At 55.2% G+C, this 21,507-nt stretch overlaps 1 protein-coding gene across 8 annotated transcripts in view; it reads left to right on the top strand.

The window, feature by feature from the left end:
• Positions 1-21,507, top strand: part of NCOR2 (nuclear receptor corepressor 2) — a 376,514-nt gene that overhangs the window by 319,517 nt on the left and 35,490 nt on the right. For 7 of the 8 annotated variants that reach the window (XM_036753385.1, XM_036753345.1, XM_036753353.1 and 4 more), the window contains exons 21-28: positions 869-989; positions 2,500-2,659; positions 10,113-10,271; positions 11,892-12,025; positions 13,845-13,935; positions 14,926-15,030; positions 16,130-16,233; positions 20,146-20,296. In XM_036753385.1, coding sequence (XP_036609280.1) covers positions 869-989; positions 2,500-2,659; positions 10,113-10,271; positions 11,892-12,025; positions 13,845-13,935; positions 14,926-15,030; positions 16,130-16,233; positions 20,146-20,296 — 1,025 coding nt within the window. The remainder of the gene's footprint in view (positions 1-868; positions 990-2,499; positions 2,660-10,112; positions 10,272-11,891; positions 12,026-13,844; positions 13,936-14,925; positions 15,031-16,129; positions 16,234-20,145; positions 20,297-21,507) is intronic. The other variant, XM_036753339.1, reaches the window with a different exon arrangement.

Raw genomic sequence — 21,507 nt, 5'->3', positions numbered from 1 at the left:
GACAGTAGCAGTGGAGGAGAGAAGACACAGGAAAGGCTTCATTTGGCAGATGCTGCCAGAGCTGAGTCTTTAGGGAAGACAAGTACTCTGGGAGGCGGAGGTGAGGACAGATCGGGTTGAGGGCCAGTATAAAAGAGGCCCCAGGATGGGAAATGGAGGATCAGGTGTAAGGAGCAGAAAGGCCAGTTTGGCTGAGTATGGGCATGGGTGTCATGTGTGATAGGCCTGGAGGGGCAGGGTGGGTGTAGGTGGGAAGAGTCAGTCTGATGCTGGAGGAGAGGGAATAGCTAAGAGGTCTATAGAATTATAAGGTTTAACATATATTATCTTACCTAATCCTCACAACAGCCTTATGAGTGCAGCATTTTACAGATGAGAAAACTGAGGCTTGGAGAGATTAAAGGACCTGTCCAAAGCCATAGAGTGTGGTCCTAGATCTCTCAAGCAGCCAGACTTGACCTGAGGGTCTTGTCAGCCCTAAAATCTTTGCTTCTATGATTATGGCTCCGAGTCATTGTGTTACCTGCCTGTAATATCAACCCTTCTGGACCCTGCAGTGTGAAAGGCTTTTCTGATCAGCAGCCTGTGAGGTGTGGGGATTTCAGGTATTAGAGATAAGGTTACTGAACCCCCGAGAGGTCGTGATTTCCCCAGCCTGTCAGAAAGCTGTCAGAGCTGGGATTGGGCCCCACCTGGTCCCTCTGGGTTCCCCAGGTCAGCAGACTTTCTGGTCCATCACTCAGCCTCCCGTGTGTGATGAGAGGACTGCTCTGGTCCATTGCACCTGAGAGTGTTCGCCTGAACCCCCTGCAGCTGCCATGTGGGCTATGGAGTGTGGCTCAGTCCTGGTAACTCTCTCTCCCCACAGGCTCCTGTCCCCTCGGCCCAGCCTCTTAAACACTGCCTCCGATGCCAGGGCCAACCCTTCGCCTCAGAAACCCCTGGACCTCAAACAACTGAAGCAGAGAGCGGCTGCCATCCCACCCATCGTAAGTATCTGTGAGCCTTCAGGAAGCCCCTGGTTTTTGGGGCATCTGTGAGGCCGCATCTGCTTTCCTGCTGAGCAAGCAGAGAGCCTCCCGTTCCTTTCCTGGGCCTCGTTTCCTGGTCTTTAAGAAAATAAATAAGGCTGAAATGCTCCCTCTGAGCATGGCCCGCACAGCGTGGGGGTGGGTGGAGAAATAAAGGCCTACAGTGAGACTTGGCTTCTGGGCTTCATCCCTGCGTTTCCTGGAGAAGTCCCCATGGAAATGAGGCCAGAGAACAGATCTTTGGAGGTGGCTGATGAACTGGGCTGGCTGGAGGAGGGGAGGAGAGAAAGCATGGGTCACTCTGGCCTAATGTGCCTCCAAGATCCTCCGTGGTGAGGCCCCTCCTCATCTCCAGATAGCGTCTCCTTCAGCCTGCCACTCCTGCCCACTGGGGTCCCATTGCCGAGCCCCTCGGTGGCCCTTCTCTGAAGGAGGATCAGGTGTTTACATTCTACTGGGGGAGAGGTACACCAATCAGTATGTAAAGAAACATGAATGAAGGGGAAGATAACACCAGCCTGTAAGGCCACCCCTCAGTTGAGGGCTGGCATTGCCATTGGGGTCACCGGCACCTTGTGGGTGGAGCCCACTCCACTGCATCCAAGTCTGGGAGGGGAAGGCAGACTGGAATGGCAGGTAGTGTGTGACGGGTCAGCTTCGAGGGACCCTGACACCCCATTATCAATCAGATAATATTTATTGAGTGCCTGCTGTGTGCATCTCCCCCATGAGAATGTAAACTCCTAAGGGCAGGGACTGTTTTTGTCTTTCTTTGTATTCCCAAGGCACAGAGTAGGTTCTTAATGATGACGGATTGGTTGGTCATCTGACCCCCACACTGGCTCTGGGTGCTGGTGATTGGGTCCCTCTGGGTCAGGGCAGGCAGGGCAGTGGCTCCAGATTTATTCAGCTCTAACCACTACACAGAATCCAATTTGGAAAGCACTTCAGAAATCAGTGAGTTGTGATTTGTACTTGGGCAGGAGCCCATTACTTAACAAGCATTTATTAAGAAGCTGTTAAGTGCCAGGTACTCTGCTTGACATGGGGGCTACAGAGGTAAAAATGAAGTAGCCCCTGCCCTTAAGAAATGTATAGCCTATCCATTCTCTCCAGAAATCCCTTCCAGCGCTCCTGACAAGTTATCATCCTGTCTCTGCTTAAATACCACCAGTGACAGGGAACTCACTTTTTGATACAATGCAGCTGGTGCAATGTTAGGAGAGTCCTAATTGTCAGAAAGCCTTTCTTCATGCTGGGTTAATATTTGCTCCTCTGTAGCTTTTGCAAGATGGCACTCAGTAAGTATGCCTCAACGGACCAGTAAGGAGAAGGTGAAATGTTGGGGAAATGCTACGAAAATTTGAGGCCCACCGTCTCTAAAAAGGGGGTGATCTCACTCTGCCTATAGCTGCCTGGAGCATCCGGCCACAGCAAGGAAGCTCACCATGCCTCCACTGTCTCCCAGCAGGTCACCAAAGTCCACGACCCTCCCCGGGAGGAAGCAGCCCCGGGAAAGCCGGCCCCTCCGTCGTCTCAGCATCTTCTCCAGCCAGACGGTGAAGTGCCCCAGCCAAGCAGCAGCCCCCGGGGCCAGAGCAGGAGCCCTGCCGTGGCAGAGAAGGACGGTAAGCCTTGAGTTGTACATCTTCCCAATTAGCGCCTGGTTCTAGGAAGAGGGAAGGGGGAGCCGGACCAGGCCCTTTTTCCTTGTGTGCTAGGTGCTGAATATGCTGGTGTTCTCTTTTTCCTTAGCCCCCTTTCCTAAATTCAGTTCAGCAGAGAATTATTGGGCTTCTCCTATGTGCTAGAGACAAAAAGACCATAAAAGAAAGAAAGAATCCCTGCCCTCAGTGAGCCTATACTCCCCTGGGGGGAGGGGAGTATGTTCACAGATGAGCAAATGAAAAATACACACAGGGTCAATGCAGAGGAATTTTTTGGTGGGAATGGGGGCAAAGCAGAGAAAGATGACAGCCAGGAGGTGGCCCCGAGGGCATTAGGGGTTGTCTTTATTTGGCAGATGCCTGTGTATGGATGTGTTGACTCCCCTGATTGAGTCTGCCTGATAAATGATTGGTCAGTGAGACAGGGGTGAGGGCAAAATAAAAGGAAGCCCCGTCTTGGGCCTTAGGTTCAGGTCAACTGTGGGGCTCAGAGAAAGCCCTCTCAAGATTCAGGAGCTTCCAGGCAGGATTGGGGCAGCTACCTGGCACAGTGGATAGAACCCCAGCCCTGGAGTCAGGAAGGACCTGGGTTCAAATGTGGCCTCAGACACTCACTAGCTGTGTGACTCTGGGCAAGTCACTTCACCCACTTTGCCTCAGTTTCCTCATCTGTAAAATGAGCTGTTGAAGGAAATGGCAAACCGTTGTAGTGTCTCTGCCAAGGAAATCCCAGACGGGGTCACGGAGAGTCAGGCACGACTGAAAGGACTGAACGGACCGGCAGCACTGGACTGAGCCTGTGGTAGTTCTCAGAGCCCGAGGAAGGTCAGTGCTCGATCAACGACCTTGTTCCAGGCAGAGATTGGGGAGTTCACTGCCCCTTGGCGTCACCAGCCCAGGTTCATGACAGGTGGTATGATTCTCAGCTTACCTCCAGAGACTGTAAAATTGGCTAGGGCAGGTTTTATTGTCACATGTGACCGCAGCCTTCAATCCAGAGAGTCTGACGCCGCTTATCGTGGACTCCAGGAAATCAGGCCAGTGAACTTTCCTCTCCCCTATCGCTTCTGGGGAAATCTCTGTGAACCTCCATGCTCCCCAGCTCAGCAGAGAGGGCCCGTCCTCTCCTGGATAGATTCCCTACAGAGGTCATTGGGTTTGCTGCCTACAGTCCATACTACCGCCCAAGCAGCCCAGACAAAGCTGATCCCTGGGCTGCCCCCATCGCGTAGGTGGAAGAGGGAGCAGCAGACACCCCTGGATGGACCACCGGGTCCTGGGAACATGCCATCGCCTGCTGTGTCCTGCCACATCTGAAGCCAGACTGGATTGACTAGCTGCTTCTCCCAGAGCAATGGAGTGTTAGTGTGAAGGTGCATCCAGGGTCTGTGCTGCTGCCTCGGGGCCCTGAGCTCTTGTTACTGGGATGGCCTCAGGAGGCAGCTTCTACAGCCAGCTCCCCATCATCCGTCCACTCCTCTGACCAGACCTGTCCCTTATGGCCACACTGCACATTTTCTTCAGTCTGCTGCTGGCCTTTGGCTGGCTGAGGATGATGGCAGTATTCAAGATGTAGCCCTGGGAAAGGGTTTGTCCGTCCGGATGCTGGCCCAAAGACAAAGAACAAGACTGTTTGCTGGGGGGGCTGGGACAAGCAGGTGTTGCCCATACCTGCTCTCTGATCTCACCTGCCTGCCTTGGCTCTGAGGATCTGGAATTGAAGGGGCGTCTTCCCCGGAGCCTCTCAGGGAGATGTTGCCCCCTGCCAACTGCAGCCTCTCTCCCAGGGCAGCTTCCCATCTCAGGCTTACTCGCTTCCAAAGATCTGCTGGTCCAGTGGCCTTTCTGCGGCCTTCTGTCCTGCCAGCAAGTGGAGAATAAGGGATCATTGTTGCCGTGGTCCACAGCTACCTTGTGGGGGGAGGTGGGAGCGCTTCCCCTAGAGACGGGTCCACTGGATAGCACTGCCCCAACCACTACCACAGCGCACCCACAGACTAGCGGTAATACTTATCCCGAGGCAGATGTTGAGGGAGTGACCCCTCCCAGGAACAGACCGCTGCCTTCTTTTAGCAAATTATCCCCCCCTCCCCAATCTGCTGCCCCACTTAATTTGTTGAATCAGTCAGTCAGTCTGTAAACCTCTTAAGTGTGCCAGATACACTGGCACGTGTAGCACTGGACGTGCAAAGGCCCATGAGACAGCCCGTGCCCTCCAGGAGCTCTGGAGGGGATCCAGGCTCTGCCTGGGGCGGCGGGTGGGTCTCAGACAGTGGGTGAGGCAGCGTGATGTGGGGGATGGGGAGCCAGCAGCCCTGGGGTTAGTCCAGCCATTGACTTTCTCCCCCTCCAGGTATCTGGCTGTGCCTTCAGTTCTCCCATCTGTTTAAGGGGATAGCTCTCACTAAATCCTGTGGTTAAGTAGATAGAATGTTAGATTTGGGGTCAGGAACCTTGATTTATACCTGGCCTCTGCTGCTTACCTCTCCTTCCGACTCTTGGCCTCAGTCTTCTCGCCCAGTAAAGGAGAGGGGTCAGACTTGACCATTAATGCCCCTCGCTCGAGGCCTGTGATCCTTGGACTTGGGTTTGAATCTCACTCTGCTGCTTGCTGTCCGTGTGATCCTGGGCAGCTTTCTTTGTCTCTTGTGGCCTCAGTTTCGTCTTCATGTGTGAAGTGAGGGCTTGGACTGGAGACTTCTGAGGCCTCATCCAGGTCTCACCTCTGGGCCCTGGTTTCTTCCTGGCTGTGCCAGACGGCCCCTAAAGCCCTAGCCCTCTCTGAAGCTGTGTCCTGTCCTTCGAGGCTCTTCTTGGAGCTTTGTTAGAGGGCCAAGGCCCGCACCTGAGGCAAGGCGAGACCTAGGGACAAAGCACTTTTCAGAGAGGTTAGCCTAGGCCATAGGTCTATACCAGAGATCCTTGAACTTGGGTGTTTTGAAAAAAGTATGCAGACACACTATGCTGCCCATCATAGGGGGTCTGCACAATTTTTTATATATTAAAAGAGGGCCTCTTTTGCTCACAAAGGTTGATAACCACTGATCTCTAGAACGCAGTGGCTGCCTGGGCAGCAGGGATGGGTTATCCAGGTAGGAAAACTGGTCTCTGGTCATGTTCTCAGGGCTGCTGGCCAGCGAAGGAACGTGTATGCAGGAGCCAAATCCAGGCACGCCCTCTCTGGGTGTCAGTCTCCCTATTTGTGAAAGGAGAGGATGAGTTCTCAGGAGGGAGCACCCCTGTGGGAGCTGTGGAATTAGGAGTGAGGGGACAGGCACCTACAGGTGGGACAGTTCATCTGGTTCTGTTTTTAAAGAAACATTTTCCCCCCAATTAACAAAGTTCTATTTTCTCTCCTTGTCACCTCTCCCCACCACTGAAAAGAAAAAGAGAAGCCTACCAACCCACATGCAGAGTCAGACAAACGATCCCCACATTGGCCGTCAGTATCACTCTGGGGCTGGCGGCCGTCCCCCCACGTTGGGGCAGCGAGCTCGCTTCAGCACAGGGCGGTCCGTGCATTCAGGGTGTCCGGAGAGCAGTTGTTCCCTCTGTCCCAGGGGAATCTTGGTAGTGTCTGGGCTGCCCTGCGGCCTGTGGCCGCTAACCCAGCCCCTTGGATGGACTGCCTGAGGTGTGCTTAAGAAGGACTTTGCGTCCTAGAGAGGCAGGACTTTTATCTCAGCCAGTCTGTTCCTCAGCTCTGCGCTGGGGAGGGTCGGCGTGTGGCAAAGAGGCCTTTGGCTCAGCCCGGCCCGACCAGAGTGGGACCGGTGGCAGCAAAACTTGAGTGGGGGTCGTTCTCAGTAATTTACTGAGCTCTTTCCTCACTACAAGGCTGGAAGATAATGAGTATGAGCGCTCACATTCCCATTCCACAGATGGGGGAACTAAGGTACTCAGAGATGAAGTCATTTGGTGACGCAGCCTGTGCCTGAGACTGGTGGATTTGTGGTCAGACCCCTGCTCTGCCACTGGCTGATGGTGACCACAAGTTGCTTTACCTCCATGATCTCATCTGTAAAGGAGGAGGTTGGACCAGACTCGTGCCGTGCCCTCAAAGGGTCCCTTGTAGCTTTAAATCTGTGGCTGTGTTCCAGGCTCTAAGGGACCCTGGCAGTCATCTAGTCCGCCTCCCTCATGTATGGGTGAGGGTGTGGGACTTGTGGGCAGAACTGGGGTTGGAGGAAAGAGAGGGAGGGCAGGAAGAAGAGAAGGAAGGAGAGAGAGAAAGAAAGGGAGAGAAGGAGAGAAAGGAAAGAGGGGAGAGGGAAGAGAGAAGGAAGGAAAACTTTGATTCTGTTTGTCATTTGTCATTACAAAACGAGTCAGCAAGCATTTATTAAACTCTTCCTGCATATCAGGCACTTTGCTGAGCACTGGAGAGACAAAGAAGGCTGTACCAAAGCCTCTGTCTTCATGGAGCATTCTGGGGGGTGGCCAAGGCCCTTGACCTCTCTAGGTGTCCATCATTTTCTGGCCTATACAATGTCTTGGGCTAGATGATTTCCAAAGCTGTCTTTGGCTCTGACATTGGGTTTCCTCCATTGGCTACTTGTATTAAGCACCTGCTGTATACCAGAGTTTGGGCCTGGCCCGGTGGTAGGTGCTAATATGGTGCAGGGTGCTAGGGTACAAAGATGATAAGACAGAAGACTAGTGGGGGCAAATACAGCCACCTTAAGTGGCACTCACACCTGGAGTCTGGTTACTCTCTGGGTTAATACCTTTAACGGGTGCACTGTTGGCAGCCAGGGTGGAGAAAGCCTTGAGCTGTGGCAGCTGAGGACCCCGCTGAAGGCATTGGGAATGTGTGGCCTGGAGGAGAGAGAGGTCAAGGGCCGATGGATTAGCCCCAGAGGACATAGCCAGGAGCAGTGGGGGGAGACTGCAAGAGGCCGGTGGAGGCTGGACATGGAGGGGAAGCTCCCAACGATGAGAGCTGCCCCACGGTGGAAGGGCAGCTCCCCGTCTCTGCACACTGAAAGCCCCCTTGTCCAAAATGGCATGAGGATCCTCGTTTCTATCATAGGCTGGCCTCGATGCCTGCTGAGATCCTTCCAGCCTTGAAATTCTGGGGGAATCTGAATCTGAAGGCCTGAGTTCAAATCCCAGGTTTGCCTTTTCCTGCCCGCCTAACCTTGGGGAAGTCCCTTGTGAACCTGTTTCCTCATCATTAAAGTGAAGCTGTTGACCTCGGTGCTCTCCCGGGGCCATTCCAGCTCTGACATCCCGACGGTTGCCAGCAGCTGTCCTAAGGGACATGTTGTGAGGGGGCTTAGTTGTCCTCCCTGACGTCAGCCCTCAAGATTTACGTTGGTCCTCGCTTCTCTGGGCAGGCTCTGATGGCGCTTGTCATTCATGAATCAGTCTAAACCCTTCTGAGTTAGTCCTGTTTCCTGCTGGGACCCTCCGGGGGGATAATGAGCTCTGTGGGTTTATTACCCACAATGAAAGCCAGGCTTCTTTGCATCAAATTTCCATGTGCCCCAGCTTGGTTTTCAGACATCAGCCTGAGGCTGACACAGGCTCACGCTTGGGAGGGAGAAGCAGATCCCTTGGAAAGCTTTGCTGCCCAGGTTTCCATTGCCCCCTTCCCATCCTAGTGCCTTCTCTTCCTCACCCTCTGCATCTCTCATCTCCCACCATCCCCCATGCCTGGTTACCCCACCCCAGAATCCCTAGTGTCCTTCAGCCTTAAGTAAGGCCCCTTCTTCACAGGCCCTTTCCTGATCTCTCAGCCACACCAGATTACCTTGTAGACCTGTGTGTGGACATGCGTCCTCCCCACTGCTGATGTAGAAGGCCTTGAGGATGGGGTGCCCCGGTATCTAGCACCATGTCTGGCTACTAGTGTGTGCCTAACTGAGGTTAGCTCATGGGCTGATTGATTCCACATCCTGCCTTTATCTAGACCCAGATGTCAAGCTCCTCCTGGGAGGGGTTCACAGGCACAGAATGTGGCGTTGCAAGGGATCCCCATGTCCATCTAGTACAACCCATATGGGGGCAGGAATCTTTGTCCCTCTGGAATCCTCAACAAATCATCCTCCCTCACTTCCTCCCTCCCTCCCTCCCTCCCTCTCTTCCTTCTTCCTTCCCTCCCTCTCTCCTTTCTTCCTCTTTCCCTCCCTTCCTCCCTCCCTTCCTCCCTTCTTTCCTTCCTCTCTCCCCCTCTTCTTTCCTTCCTCCCTCTCTCCCTTCTTCTCTCCTCCTCTTCCTTCCTTCCTCCCTCTCTTCCTTCCTCCATCTTTCCTTCCTCCATCCTCCCTCCCTCCCTTGTGCATGTTCCTATACATTGGGCCATGATGACCCTTCCCTGTGGGAGACACTTGAGATGTGTGTGACCTCACAGCAACATGGTGCATTGGGTGGGCATCACTCCCTGTCCTGTCCCTCTGTGCATCAGTCTTTGGGCAGACACACCTCCCTCGCTCCAGCTGGGGCTGGGTGGTGTGGGGGCTTGGCCCAGGGCTCTCGACGTGGAGTCCAGGGAGCCCTGGGTTCAGATCCTACCTCCACCACTTAGTGCCTGTGTAGGCTTGGCCAAGTCTCTTCCTGTCCTTGGAGCTCATGGCCTTCAGCTCTCCTTACCTCTCTGAACCTCAGTTTTCCTGTCTATAAAATGAGGCTAATAGTAACCATGTAATAGTAACCTGCCTCCTAGGGTGCTTGTGGTTGGGGGCTGGGCTCCAGCTGGCTGTTCAGCCCTTTCTGGCTCTCAATCTGTGATCTGATGTGTAGAGAGTGACGGACTGAGTCAGGAAGTTCACATTCTGCCTCTGAGGGCCATGATGGTCCTCAGGCTCCTCCTCCATAAGAGGTTCTCACCTCCCAGGATTGTAAGGCTCAGATAAGATAGTCTGTGTGGAGCAGATGGTTAAAGCTCTGTACAGATGCCCCTTAGCACAAATGTCTGTGGGGAGGCTTTGCAGACAGCCCAGAATAAAAAGGTCAGCAGTGACTGAGATGGTACCAGCTGTGTTCAATGCAGGGCCCAGGTCACAGGAGAGAGCAGGGTCAGCGGGGGCCAGGCTGGGAGTCAGGGAAGGCTCCTTACAGGCAGTGGGACTTTAGCTGGGCCGTGAAAGGTGGCTCAGACCCCGCCCCTGCCCATTCAAGGCAAAGGGGCCGCTTCCAAGGCACTGACAACAATTGGAGGGTTGCCCACTTCTGAGGCACTGATGGCAATTGGGGGGTGCCCACTTCCGAGGCACCGACAGTGATTGGGGGGGGGCTTGGAGATGCTGGAGCTGGGGTGGGCAGGGTTGTGATACAGAGGAGGATGACACTTCTCTCAGGCTCGGGGAGGACCTGGACGGCTGTGGTTTCCTGAGGGCGGGGGCTGTGGGCTGATGCTGGGGAGCCCCAGAGACAGGAGGGCCTGACGGGACCATTTTGTTTCTTCCTGTAGAAAAGCCAGTGTATTTTCCCTCCTTCTCAGAGGGCCAGAAGCTGAGCGGAGAGCCTGCTCCATGCTGGCCCCCGGCCCTGCCTTTCCCGGTGCCTTCTCGAGAAGTGATCAAGAGCTCCCCGCAGCTGGAACCCCCCACCTTCCAGTATAACCCGACCAGTAAGTACGCCTGGTCCTGGGGGGGTGGGCCTCTGCGCCAGGCTTCCTGCATCCCTTCTGGGGCCTACACAGCCTTCTTACACTGGGAGTGGGGCCATCCTCGCCATCTTCAGCTGTCCAACAGGAGGGCTCAGGGCTCTTCTGCCGGGTCCCGGGAGGCAGGACCTGGAGGGATGAGGGCTCACGCCCACAGACAGACTCGGGCTTCACTGAAATGAGGGCAGACTCGGCACCCACTAAGCAGACCTGCCCCAGGTGGAATGGCCTGCCTTGGGGAGAGAGCCCCTTGGCCAGACCCAGGCCGGGCGCAGTGTCCTTGGGGGCCCATTCAGATCAGAGATGCCCGGCTTCTCCCGAGCCTGGCCCCGTCTCCAGGGAGAGTCTGCGGGAATGGAAGCTCCTTGAGGGTAGAATTGTGTCGTGTTGCTCCGGCGTCCTTCACGGTCCCGGCACTGAACAGGACCATGGATTTAAACCTCCGTGGGGCAGTGTTAGATTGCTAGGCCTGCAGTCAGAAAAGACCCGAGTTCAGATTTGGCCTCAGACACTCCCTTGGCGCATCATTGTTTGCCTCAATTTCTTCATCTGTAAAAGGAGGAGGACAGACACAGTGGGCTCTTAAGCTTTCTTCCTTCTCTAGATCTGTAGATTCTTTGAACACACACAGCTTTTCACATCGCATCACTGTGCCTCAGCTTTTTCATCTGTAAGATGGCGCCTTCATTAAGTGATTGCTTTGTGTTGGGTGCTGGAGGCCCAGAGGCCCAAACCAACAAACCATTCCTGTCCTCCCAGAGCTTAGACTCTATTGGGCAGTGACCTCTGAAGGCCCTTTCCAGCCCTGTGGCCGCTAAGAAGTTGGCAGCCACCCAGCCTTTGCTCAAAGCTCTCTGGGAAGGGCATCCAAGGTGCCTTCTCCTCGAGGGCCTTCTCCTCTGGCTACAAAAACAGTCACTAGCCCCCCCACCCCACCCCAGGCTGTCCTAGCCCCGGGGGATGTCCCCACCTTGGATCCAGCCCTATCCTTTACCCTCAGTGGGGGAGGGAGTGGCGAGGTGGCAGGCCCTGCCAGGGTAGCAGCTTCGTACCCTCTAAGCAATCTGGGAGGGTTTTGTGAAAGAGGGGGTGCTCTGCCCAGGTGATCCCACTTCTGGGGCACTCTGGAGTACTGAGGGCAAAGGTCCCCTACAAGCACGCAGGGGTGGGCGGGGGAAGGTTCAAGGCTGGTGTTGCCCCTTTGGCCCACAACTCAAGACAGCAAACATTTATTAAGCAATTACTGTGTGTTGAGCGTGAGCGCCAAGGACTGAGAAGGCAGATATGAGCCTACGTTCTCACGGGGACGACAGCGTGTATGAGGGAACAGGACAGGTGTGGGCGGGGAGAGGAACACAATCCAACAGGGGGGCGCACAGGGATGGATCCCCAAAGCATCAGGGGTGGTCTGCCGCATGGCATCACCTGGTTTGGGACCACGATTGCTGTCTCTGTGCTGCTGCTGTTTGATGCAACGCCCAGCCAGAGTGGGCATTGGGTCAGTCAGCAGCATGCCCTCCAGGTGTGGGGTGTCATCCCCCAGTGAGCTCCATGTGTGCTAGTCTCCCTCTCTCTCCTGTCCAGGTCATCCCATCTCTCTGAACCTGCATGACGCTGCCAGGTCCAGCCTGCAGAGAGTGCCCGGCATCTCCAACCCGCCCCCCCTCATCTCTTCTACCAAGCACCCCGCTGTCCTTGAGAGGCCTGTGAGCTCCCAGGTGAGGCTCCAAGGGGACACTGGCAGGCAGGGGGCAGACGAGCAGCCAGCTCCGGGGCCTGCGCACGCACGCTTTCTCTGTCTCTGTCTCTCTCTGTCTCTCTGTCTCTGTCTCTCTCTGTCTTCCTCCCTCTCTCTGTCTCTCCTCTTTCTCCTCTCTGTCTCACTTGCTCTGTCTCTCTCTGTCTCTGTCTCTGCCCTGTCTCTCTCTCTGTCCCTCTGTCCCTCTCCGCCCTGTCTCTCTTTGTCTCTGTCTCTCTCTCTCTCTCTCAGAGGGAATTGATACAGCTTAGAGGAAGGGGTCATTAGAGGAACACAAAGTCTTGGTGACCCTATTCTAAGGTCGGGAAGGGCCAAGTCCATTGGAAAATTCTAAAATCTTCCTTTTAGGCCCATTTAAGGACAGCTTAAGGTGTCTAGGTAGGGCCTGGCCTGCAGAGACGTCTCCAGCAACAGTCAGGATAGTGGAAAGATAGAAGTTTGCATTTACTGTAAGACAAGTGTGACCTCGTGTAATCCTCACAACAACCCTGGGAGGCAGGAGCTATTATCCTCCTCCATATTACAGATGGGGAAACTGAGGCAGGCAGCAGGGTGGTGACTTGCCCAGGGTCACACAACTAGTAGAGTCTGCTGCAGGATTTCAACTCAGGTCTTCCTGACTCCATCCAGCATCCTCTCCACTGCCCCACCTGGCTGCCTTAGGACAATCTGCTGATCTCTCTGCTTACCCAGAGCCTTGTGGCACAGTGTGGAGAGCCAGAGGGTCTGAGTCCACACCTCAGCTCCACCTCGTGGCTTTGCTGTTTGACCCTGGCCAAGTCCCTTTCCCTCTCTGAGCTTGTTTTCTCATCCGTGAAGCGAGGGGGCCAAGCCTCAAGGTCTGCACTCCTCTCCCCAACCTAGCAGGGCAGGCTGGGGCAGGAGTGGCCTGACTACCCCAGCCCGGCTCCAGAGACCAGAGATTGAACCCAGGGAGACTGACTGGAGCGGCAAGTTCTGGGGTGGGTGGGAATTGTCTGAAGGTCTGGACGGTCATAGGCAGTCCCAGGGTTCTAGGCCTGGGACTCTGCACAGGGTGGGGCAGGGAGGAGACTTTGGACCAGACCTCGTTCCGTTGGAGACAATACCAGGGCTGGGCTGGTGCCAGCAGGCGGCTGAGGAGCCGAGGATCCCAGAGGAAATGAGATGGGGGAGGCTGGGGGGCATTCACATGAGCTAAAAATAGCAGCCAGTGTCAGCGCCCAATCATCCCGCCCAGGGATAGTCACCCTGGAAACGGGGACAGAGGACCTTTGTGTCCGTGGGAGACTGGGCCAGAGCTGGCAGCCAGCCCCGGGAAATGATGAGGGAGAGCGTGTCACCAGGACGTCCGAGGGACGAGGCTGCGAGGCCGCGGCAGCTCCCGGGGCCCCGACCCCCCGCAGGCCCCTTTCCGTTGGGTCCTTGGAAGAAGGGAGAGGTAAACTCTGCAGTTTCAGTAAAGGCACCCAGACCATTTAACCAGACAGTAGAAATGTTAGGGACTTGGGTCTCCAGAAACTGGGCTGGCTCGCTACTGCCATCCCCAAGCCACTCTGGACAGACCTCCTCCTAGCAACGATCCTGCCCTCTGCTTCGTGCGTCACACCCCTCCAGGCAGATCCCTAAGCTCTCAGTCTCCTGGCCTATGCAATGGGAACAGCCATACCCTCCATGCCACTTTGAGAGAGGCTGGGCTGCACCGTGCCTCAGACCCAGGGCCATCATGGATGCAGAGGGGCCGGGGGGAGCGTCCTCCTGGGTGTGGAGACCATTTTTCTCCTCTCCTTTCATCACAGCCAATACCGCTCCAGCTGCATACCCCATACTCTGAGCACGCCAAAGCTCCTGTGGGCTCCATCACCATGGGTCTGGACCCAAAAAAACTGGGTAAGTACTGGGGATTCCTTGCCCCCATCTGCCTGGCTTGGAGGAGTTGGAAAGGGTCCTTAGAGGTCCCCTGCCTCCCCAGCAGGTGGCTGTGCCAACTCTGCTCCCAAGAATGTCCCACGATGGGGAGTGCTCCCCTTTGGGGCGGGGGTGGGGAGGAGGCCCAGGCACAGTGCCAGGTGGCTGGGTGGGTCTTGGGCCGTGTTTCCCTCCCCTCCTCCACCCCGAGGTCTTTCCCAGAGCGCCAGCTCCAGTAAAACCTTCCTCCCCTGATGCATTTTCCATGGGGTTTGACCTGGAAGTCTGTATTCAGGCAAATCGGCAGGCACAGGGGAAGAAAAGCCATCTGGGAACCGTTGCCAGGTTTCAGGGGCTCTCCTTTTATTCAAAATGTGACCCCGTGCATTCACACGGCCTCCTTCCTCCTCTCAGCAAGGGACCTGGTCACAGGCTCTGCCAGGTGGTGAGAAGGGGCTGGGGCGGGTTAGGAAGCCATTAATCTAACAGGATGTGATCCTTGAATGTCCCGCACCCGTCCTGTTGGATGGACATTCTGGCTCTGAGTGTATCCATGGCTGCCTCCTCCAGGGGCCTCGGGATGAAGACTGAGGCAGTTATATAGGAGGACCCAGCCATCCTCCCCACTTCTCTGGTCTTGATGGGTCACTCACCCTCTGGCCATGAGCCAGTGTCTGCCCATTACCTTCACCCCCGGGAGAAGTTGACGAGCCCCTGGTAGAGACCCTAACCTGACAAGTGATGTGGAGCAGGGGGCCTCCCGGCAAGGATTTGGGGTCCCAGAACAGGGCGAGGGGACACTGAGGCCGGCAGACCATGTCTGTTCTGTCCTGGCATGCTCCCACCTCCACACTGGCCCCCCTCAGGGGTCTCAACACCCTCCCTGCAGCTCTCTGAACTCCCAAAACAAGAGCTAGACGAGGGTGAGGCCCTGGGGGCCGCCCCCCCCCACTCACACACCAATCTTTGCAGTGCCTTTCCCTGGAGTGAAGCAGGAACAGCTCTCCCCAAGGAGCCAGGCCGGCCAGCCTGAGACCCTGGTGATGCCAGCGGCCCAGGAGACATCAGTGCTGAGAGGTAAGGTCCCAGGAGAGGCGGGGGATATCCCATGCCCTGGCCAAGACAGGCACGGACCTCCAAGGCCCTCTGGTCATAGAATCATTGTGCTGCACCTGGAAGGGGCCCTTGGAGGCTGTTTTACAGATGAGGAAACTGAGGCCCCCAGAAGGTCACACAGGTGGGATTTTGAACCCAAGCCCTCTGACTCTTGAGCCAGTATTCTTTGTCCTGCATCTAGACCAGGACCTCTCAACCTCTGATTTGCCTTTTTTTCCCTCTGGGCCTCTACTTTTCCATCTGTCAAATGGGAACAGCAGGGCCCTGGCTAATGCAGTCCATCTCCCCAGACATTGGGTCACTTCTCCTAAGTTCCCTTGCTTTTCCACAGAGTAGGGCCAGGGATCAGCTCTCGCCTCCCTCCAAGCAGGCTCCTTCTTGGTCTAGAAGCCTTTGTAGATGCTTTCCGGAGGCTGCTGGAGGAGGGCCCATCTGAAGAGACCCTGCCCACAGAGCCCTCCTCAGCACTCTTGTCCATCCCCCTCCTTCCTGGCTGGACGCCTGGGGTCTGAACCCTGGACATGCGAACCACACCCAGCATCTCCCTTAGGTCTCATCAGCCCTGGGGAGTAGGCTCTGGAGGTGTTAGGCCCATTTCACAGGTGCAGAGATTGCACCTGGCAGCATTGTCAAGTGCCTTACCTTTGGGTGCACAGTTAATATGCATCAAGGACAAGACTGACCGCAGGCTCTCCGGACCCTGAGTCACTTTCTGTCATACCATGCTGCTCCTTGAGCTCTGGGCCTTGGTTCAGTAATGCCTGAAATACCTCCCTCGAAGAGGGAAGGGCTGGGTCAGCCTAAAGTGTCTTATAAATGCCAGGTAATTAATGTTCTTATTGAAATTGACGATATAATCAGTATATCAGTAAATAAGAAGCGGTGTCATCATTACAGTTATTGGAAATCATTACAGTAGTAATCGGGGAAGGCCTCCCGAGAGAACCAGGTTGTGCATAGGGCCTGTTTCCTAGATGGGGCGGCGAGAGAAGGGCTCTCGGCCTCAGTAGCAGTGTCTGAAGCGCCTCTGCCCCATCACCTAAGATGCTGTGTTTTGTAGGAACGAGCCTGGGCTCCGCTCCGGGAGGAAGCATCACCAAAGGCATCCCCAGCAGCCGGCCACCCTCAGAAAGCCCCATAACCTACCGAGGCTCCATCACCCATGTAAGTGAGCACCAAAGGGGCTCTGGGGCAGAAGACAGGGTTCCAGGGCTCGGCCTGGCTGGGACTCAGAGCTGGTGGCTCTCCTTGCACTCCTGTCCTTGGCAGGGCCACGCCCTGCAGCAGGGGAGCAGCCTGAGTGGCACTTTCTGCTGCCCACTGCGGGTGGTCCTCTTCTAGCCTGCCCTAAGGTCCCAAGGAGGTAGGGAGAGCCCCGTGGTGCAGATATGTGTGTATACATCTATATGCATAAATACATCTGTGTGTAGTGTGTGGATGGCTGGGGGCACCACAGTGCATAGAGCGAGAGGGCTGGAGTCAGGAAGACTTGAGATCAAATCCAGCCTCAGATTCTTCCTAGCTGGGTGACCTTGAACAAGTCACTTAACCTCTGTTTGCCCAGCTTCCTCATCTGTAAAACTGAGGAGGTTGGGTTAGAGGGCCTCCAAGGACCCCTTTGGCCCTAGATCTGTGATCCTGAATAAATCCAAAGAAATTTTGGAGGGTGCTGCCATCTTTCTTCTCCATCTCCCCTAATTTAGAAGCTGGTCTCGGTCATCCTCTTCCTCCTATCTGCCCTTCACACGGTAAATAAGAGAATGATAGATTTCAGAGCTGAGAGGGATGTCAGAGGCTGCCTGTTTACATTACAGATCAGGAAACTGAGGCCCAAGGAAGCCATCACTGGTCCAGGACCCCTAGGCAGTTCCCCGACTCCAGAATCTGGCACTTGTTGATGCCCCACCCCCCTCAGTCAGGACATCATCAGAGGGAGGAAGGAGCTGCCGAGTCTCAGGGGGTGAGGAAGCGCTGAGACGCCACAGGGATAAACCAAAGGCTTCCCTGCCTCTGAGTCTCCATGGGTGCCAGGGCTTCTGGGGCCTAACCCAGCCTCCCACCCTGTTCAACAGCCCTTGGAGACGTAGGTTCAAGTCCTGGCAGTTTGTGACCCTGTTTCCTCCTCTGGCAATTGGAGGGATCTTTAACCAGGAAGGAATTCCCGGCATGTAAGGAGGCAGAGTCGGGGCTCAGGACGGGCAGACCATAGCTGTCTCAGCAGGATAGGCCTTACTAGTGTAGGAAGCCGGGGCAGATGGCCCAGGAGTACCAGCCCTTGGCACCTGGAGCACAGGCCCAGGAGCTGAAGTGACCTGACCGGTGTCACACAGATGGGGTGCGTGTTCTTAGCATCTCCAGGGACCTTGGGGCTGCCCGGCTAGTCCAGATCTCTCGTTGTACAGATGAGCAATCTGAGGCCAAGGGCGAGCATGCAGCTAGTGTCAGAAGCAGGAGAAGGTCATGCCATGGGGCCTGTTGCTTCTTTAAATGTTGTATTTCCCACCCCCGCCCCGCACTTAGGAGGTCTTGGGTTCTCTGAGAGCCTTCCATCAGCCTCCAGGGCGCACTTTCCCGCCCTGCCCTCCTCTTCCCCACAATAACCAGGGTCACCATGATCATTTCCTCTTGGACCTCTGCCCAGAAGCTGCAATTGACTCAGCCCTAGTCCTCATGTGCTGGTACTCCCCGCCCCGCTGAGGTTACCCCAAGCATCCTGATAGATCTGGCCATTGTGGCTGAACATCTCCGAGCCCTCTGAGTGAGCTGGAAGCGGCTTCATCCCTCTCTTCCTGGCCTCTTAATTAGTGTGACCCTGAAGATAACAGGTTGGGTTATCTTCCTCAGAGAGCCTCATTGAGACTAAAAGGCTTAACCCTGGCCCTCCCCGGCCTTTTCTCAGAAAAATGCTGACCAAGTTCCTCTTGTTAGGAAGGAAGACTTTAGACTGTCATACATTTTTGCTGGAAGGGCCCTTGGGAGTGTGGGGTCCCAGAGCTGTAACCCACAATTTGTATGCCTGTTCAAGCTGCAGGGGTGGGGGGAGTGGGCGGGCTGGGGAGCCCACCTGGTATAGGAGGGGAGAGGAGGGAAGGTAGTCTGTCTGGCAGTGTCCTGTTGTAATGGTTCTTGCTAACTAGGGGCCGAGTTCTGTATTCCTTCTGCCAAGGGAATGCAAGTGTTGTCAGCATCCTCTAAATCAGGGGCTCCCTGGGGCGGAGCCTTAGTCACCCCAGCCTAGGTGGAGCTTGGTCTTGTTCAGGACCCTCACCTTCTGAGTGGGAAGGAAGCCGACTTAGAGAATTGAGGTAATGGAAACCAAGGTCGGCAGAGATAGCAAGCAGCCAGAGCCAGGATTTCCTCCGACTACAAAGTCTAGTGGTCCTTTCAGGACACAACCAGAGGTGCCCTATGTAGGTACCGGTGAACTCATTCACACTAAGGTGGGAATGACTTAAAATAATTACCCTTTTTCAGATTTAAATCTCTGTCAGTTATAATGTAGTAAGCTGCTCATCTCAGTGAGGATGTCTTATTTTGTGAAATGAACCTGGTCAACATTCTGTTGAGAATAGGTCAGAGGAATGAATTTCTAATGGCTGAATTTAAAGCTTAAGCTGTGACTACAATGGGTGACGGAGGGGGGGGCGGAGGGGGAACAGAAACAAAAGAGCATCAGCAAACATTTTAGAAATTCACAGAAGAAAGCAAAAGTTGGCAAAGGAACACAGAAAGGCGACATCAGGATAGCAGGATGGACTTCAAATGTGGAAGAGCTGGGTTCAAATTATGCCTCTGACACCACACCTCCCACCTGTGGGCTCACCATCCCTGCCCACCCCACAGGATTATCATTAGGAGATCACTTCATTGGCCTTCCAGGGTGATATCCCCAGGACTCGTTATGTCCTCACTAAAAGTTTTGGCTTTTAGGGTCGTCTTGGGTTTGAATCTAGTGACTTAAGAACCCCAGGCCTCTGGCAGTGTCCTGAACTGGGCATGGCTTGCTTTGCCTGGCTTCTGGCCCATGGACTAGTGCTCAGCCATCCCCCCCAGTGCCAGCAGGTCAGTGGGGCCTGTCAGGCTTGTCTGTGGGCCCAGGGACCAGGAGATGCCAACCGAGTTCTCGTCAGCAGAGAAAGCACCATTGTCCCCAGATGTGTGGGTGGCTTCTAGCGAGCTCTGGTCACCCAAGGCAGCAGCAGGCCTCAGGAAAACAAAACTCCCAGGGCCTGTGGGGGAGGGGGAGGGGTTTGGAGCAGCAATGTTTGGCCTTCCCATCTAGGCCCATATAACCCAGTGGGAAGAAGAGCGGATCCAGGGGAGCCAGGCAGGCACATTCTTCCCATCGGAGGCCAGGATTCTGAGTCTGTGGGTCTGGTATGGGCCAAGGGGAAATGCTGTAGGTTGATTGTGCAGTGGGAGCTACATACTGACTCCCATTCACTTGTGCATCCTCTCCTGTGGACACTCTCCAAGTAGCTGCTCCTCAGAGGTCAGCAAGGAGAGAAACGTCCAGCCCCTTCGTCCTTAGAGACAAGGATGCCAAGGATGGGGGTCCTTCAACTAGTCTGAAGCAGGATTCAAACTCAGTTCATCCTTACCAAGCCCAGTGCTGAAGCCCTCCATCCCCTTACCTAACAGCATAAAACATGCATCTTGAGCTGGACAGGACCTCAGCCAGAGGCCATCTAATCCAGCCTTATTCTGCAGATGAGGCAGGTAACCTATAAAAGAGCCAGGATTGGAATCCAGGTGTTCTGGATTCCCCTTCCTATTGTGCCAGGCAACCTCCTTCCTCTGGTCTTCGGAGTGCCTGGCATATACACCTGACATCTAGAAACATCTCTGTCATTGTGGGTCTGAGCTCCATGAGGTTCCCTTGTTCCCGGTGGTCTCCCGGCCTGGGCTGTGCCCTGGCTCCCTCTCCCTCTTCCGCTGACTGCCTGCCATGCGTGTGCAGGAGCTTGTGTGTGTGTGTGTGTGTGTGTGTGTGTGTGTGCGCGTGAGCGCGCACCCATGAGGGCGCAGGGCCAGCTGGTGACGTCTCTCCCTCTGCCTCTTGGTGGCTTCTCTCAGGGCACTCCGGCTGACGTCCTCTACAAAGGAACCATCACCAGGATCATCGGAGAAGACAGCCCCAGCCGAGTGGACAAAGGCAGGGAGGATGGGTTACCCAAAGGGCACGTCATCTATGAAGGAAAGAAGGGGCACGTCCTTTCGTACGACGGTGAGCCAGAGGACTTGGGGACGTGAGCAGCGTGGGGCTGTCAGCAGAGATGGTTAGAAAAGGCCAGGAGTTTGGCCTCCCTTCCAAGGTTTCTTCCCAGAATAGACACAGGCCATTTGGAAGCTGGAAAGGAACGGGAGATGGGGGCAGGGCTGGGAATCCACACGCATACATTCTGGGACAATTCTCTGTCGTTTGCTCCAGGACATGGAACTAGAATAGGGACAAGTGGGCTCACTCGTAAAAGCATCATAAAGAGAGGGAGGCAGGCAGGCCGGCTGGGCTTGGAAGGGAACAGCTCAGCCAGGATCACAGAAAACTCTGGAGTTGGGCGAGGGTGATGTTCTCTCCAGGTTAGGGAGGTGTGGCCTGTCTAAGCTCTGAGGATCCCAGTTGCCACTCTCTCTGACAAGTGAGGTCCCCAGGGCTTGGTGACGTCTCCTCTCTCAGGGTTCTAGGGATAACCCAGAGGATTCAGGGGTAGCTCTCTAATTGGGCTTGATCCCCCACTAGTGTGCTTTTCCCCAAGGTTATCAATGGAGAATCCATTTAGTCAGCCAGCCTTACGTAGCCGCTGTACATGCACTAAGGACAAAACGTCGCCCAAGATGTCTGTGGGCCAGTCTTTCACAAAGACACGTAGTCCAGGGGATAGTGGGCTCAAGCTGCTAGCTCACAGTTCCTGGCTGCTAAAAGTCCTTTTCTCCCAATCATGGAGCCTCCCAGTGCCAGCAGGTCAGTGGGGCCTGTCAGGCTTGTCTGTGGGCCCAGGGGCCAGGAGATGCCAACCAAGTTCTCGTCAGCAGAGAAAGCACCATTGTCCCCAAATGTGTGGGTGACTTCTAGCGAGCTCTGGCCACCCAAGGCAGCAGTGGGCCTCAGGAAAACAAAACTCCCAGGGGCATGTGGGGGGAGTGGCTTCTTTGAAGTCATGGCTGCCCTTTGCTCCCAATGCAGACGTCGTCCCCAGCCCCTGCTCTGCTGGGGCAGGAGGGAGGTGGGCCAGTGAGGGAGAGTGCTAGGACAGGGATGGGAAGACACCCACTTAATAAATGTTGATTGTCTATGTCGTCATCCCAGGTTGAAGGTCTTTTAGCACTTAGTGAAAGGCCTGTGACTACTCAATGGGTTGAAATATGGTCTTGTCTAGTTAAGGGGTCAAGGCTAATGAGTTTTGAACCCACCCTTACACACTAGAAGGGGGGTAAGTT

The sequence above is a fragment of the Trichosurus vulpecula genome, chromosome 1 (genome assembly GCF_011100635.1).
Source record: "Trichosurus vulpecula isolate mTriVul1 chromosome 1, mTriVul1.pri, whole genome shotgun sequence".
Taxonomy (NCBI): domain Eukaryota; kingdom Metazoa; phylum Chordata; class Mammalia; order Diprotodontia; family Phalangeridae; genus Trichosurus; species Trichosurus vulpecula.
Note: the sequence above shows the minus strand (reverse complement) of the source record. Positions and strands in the feature narration are given on the sequence as shown.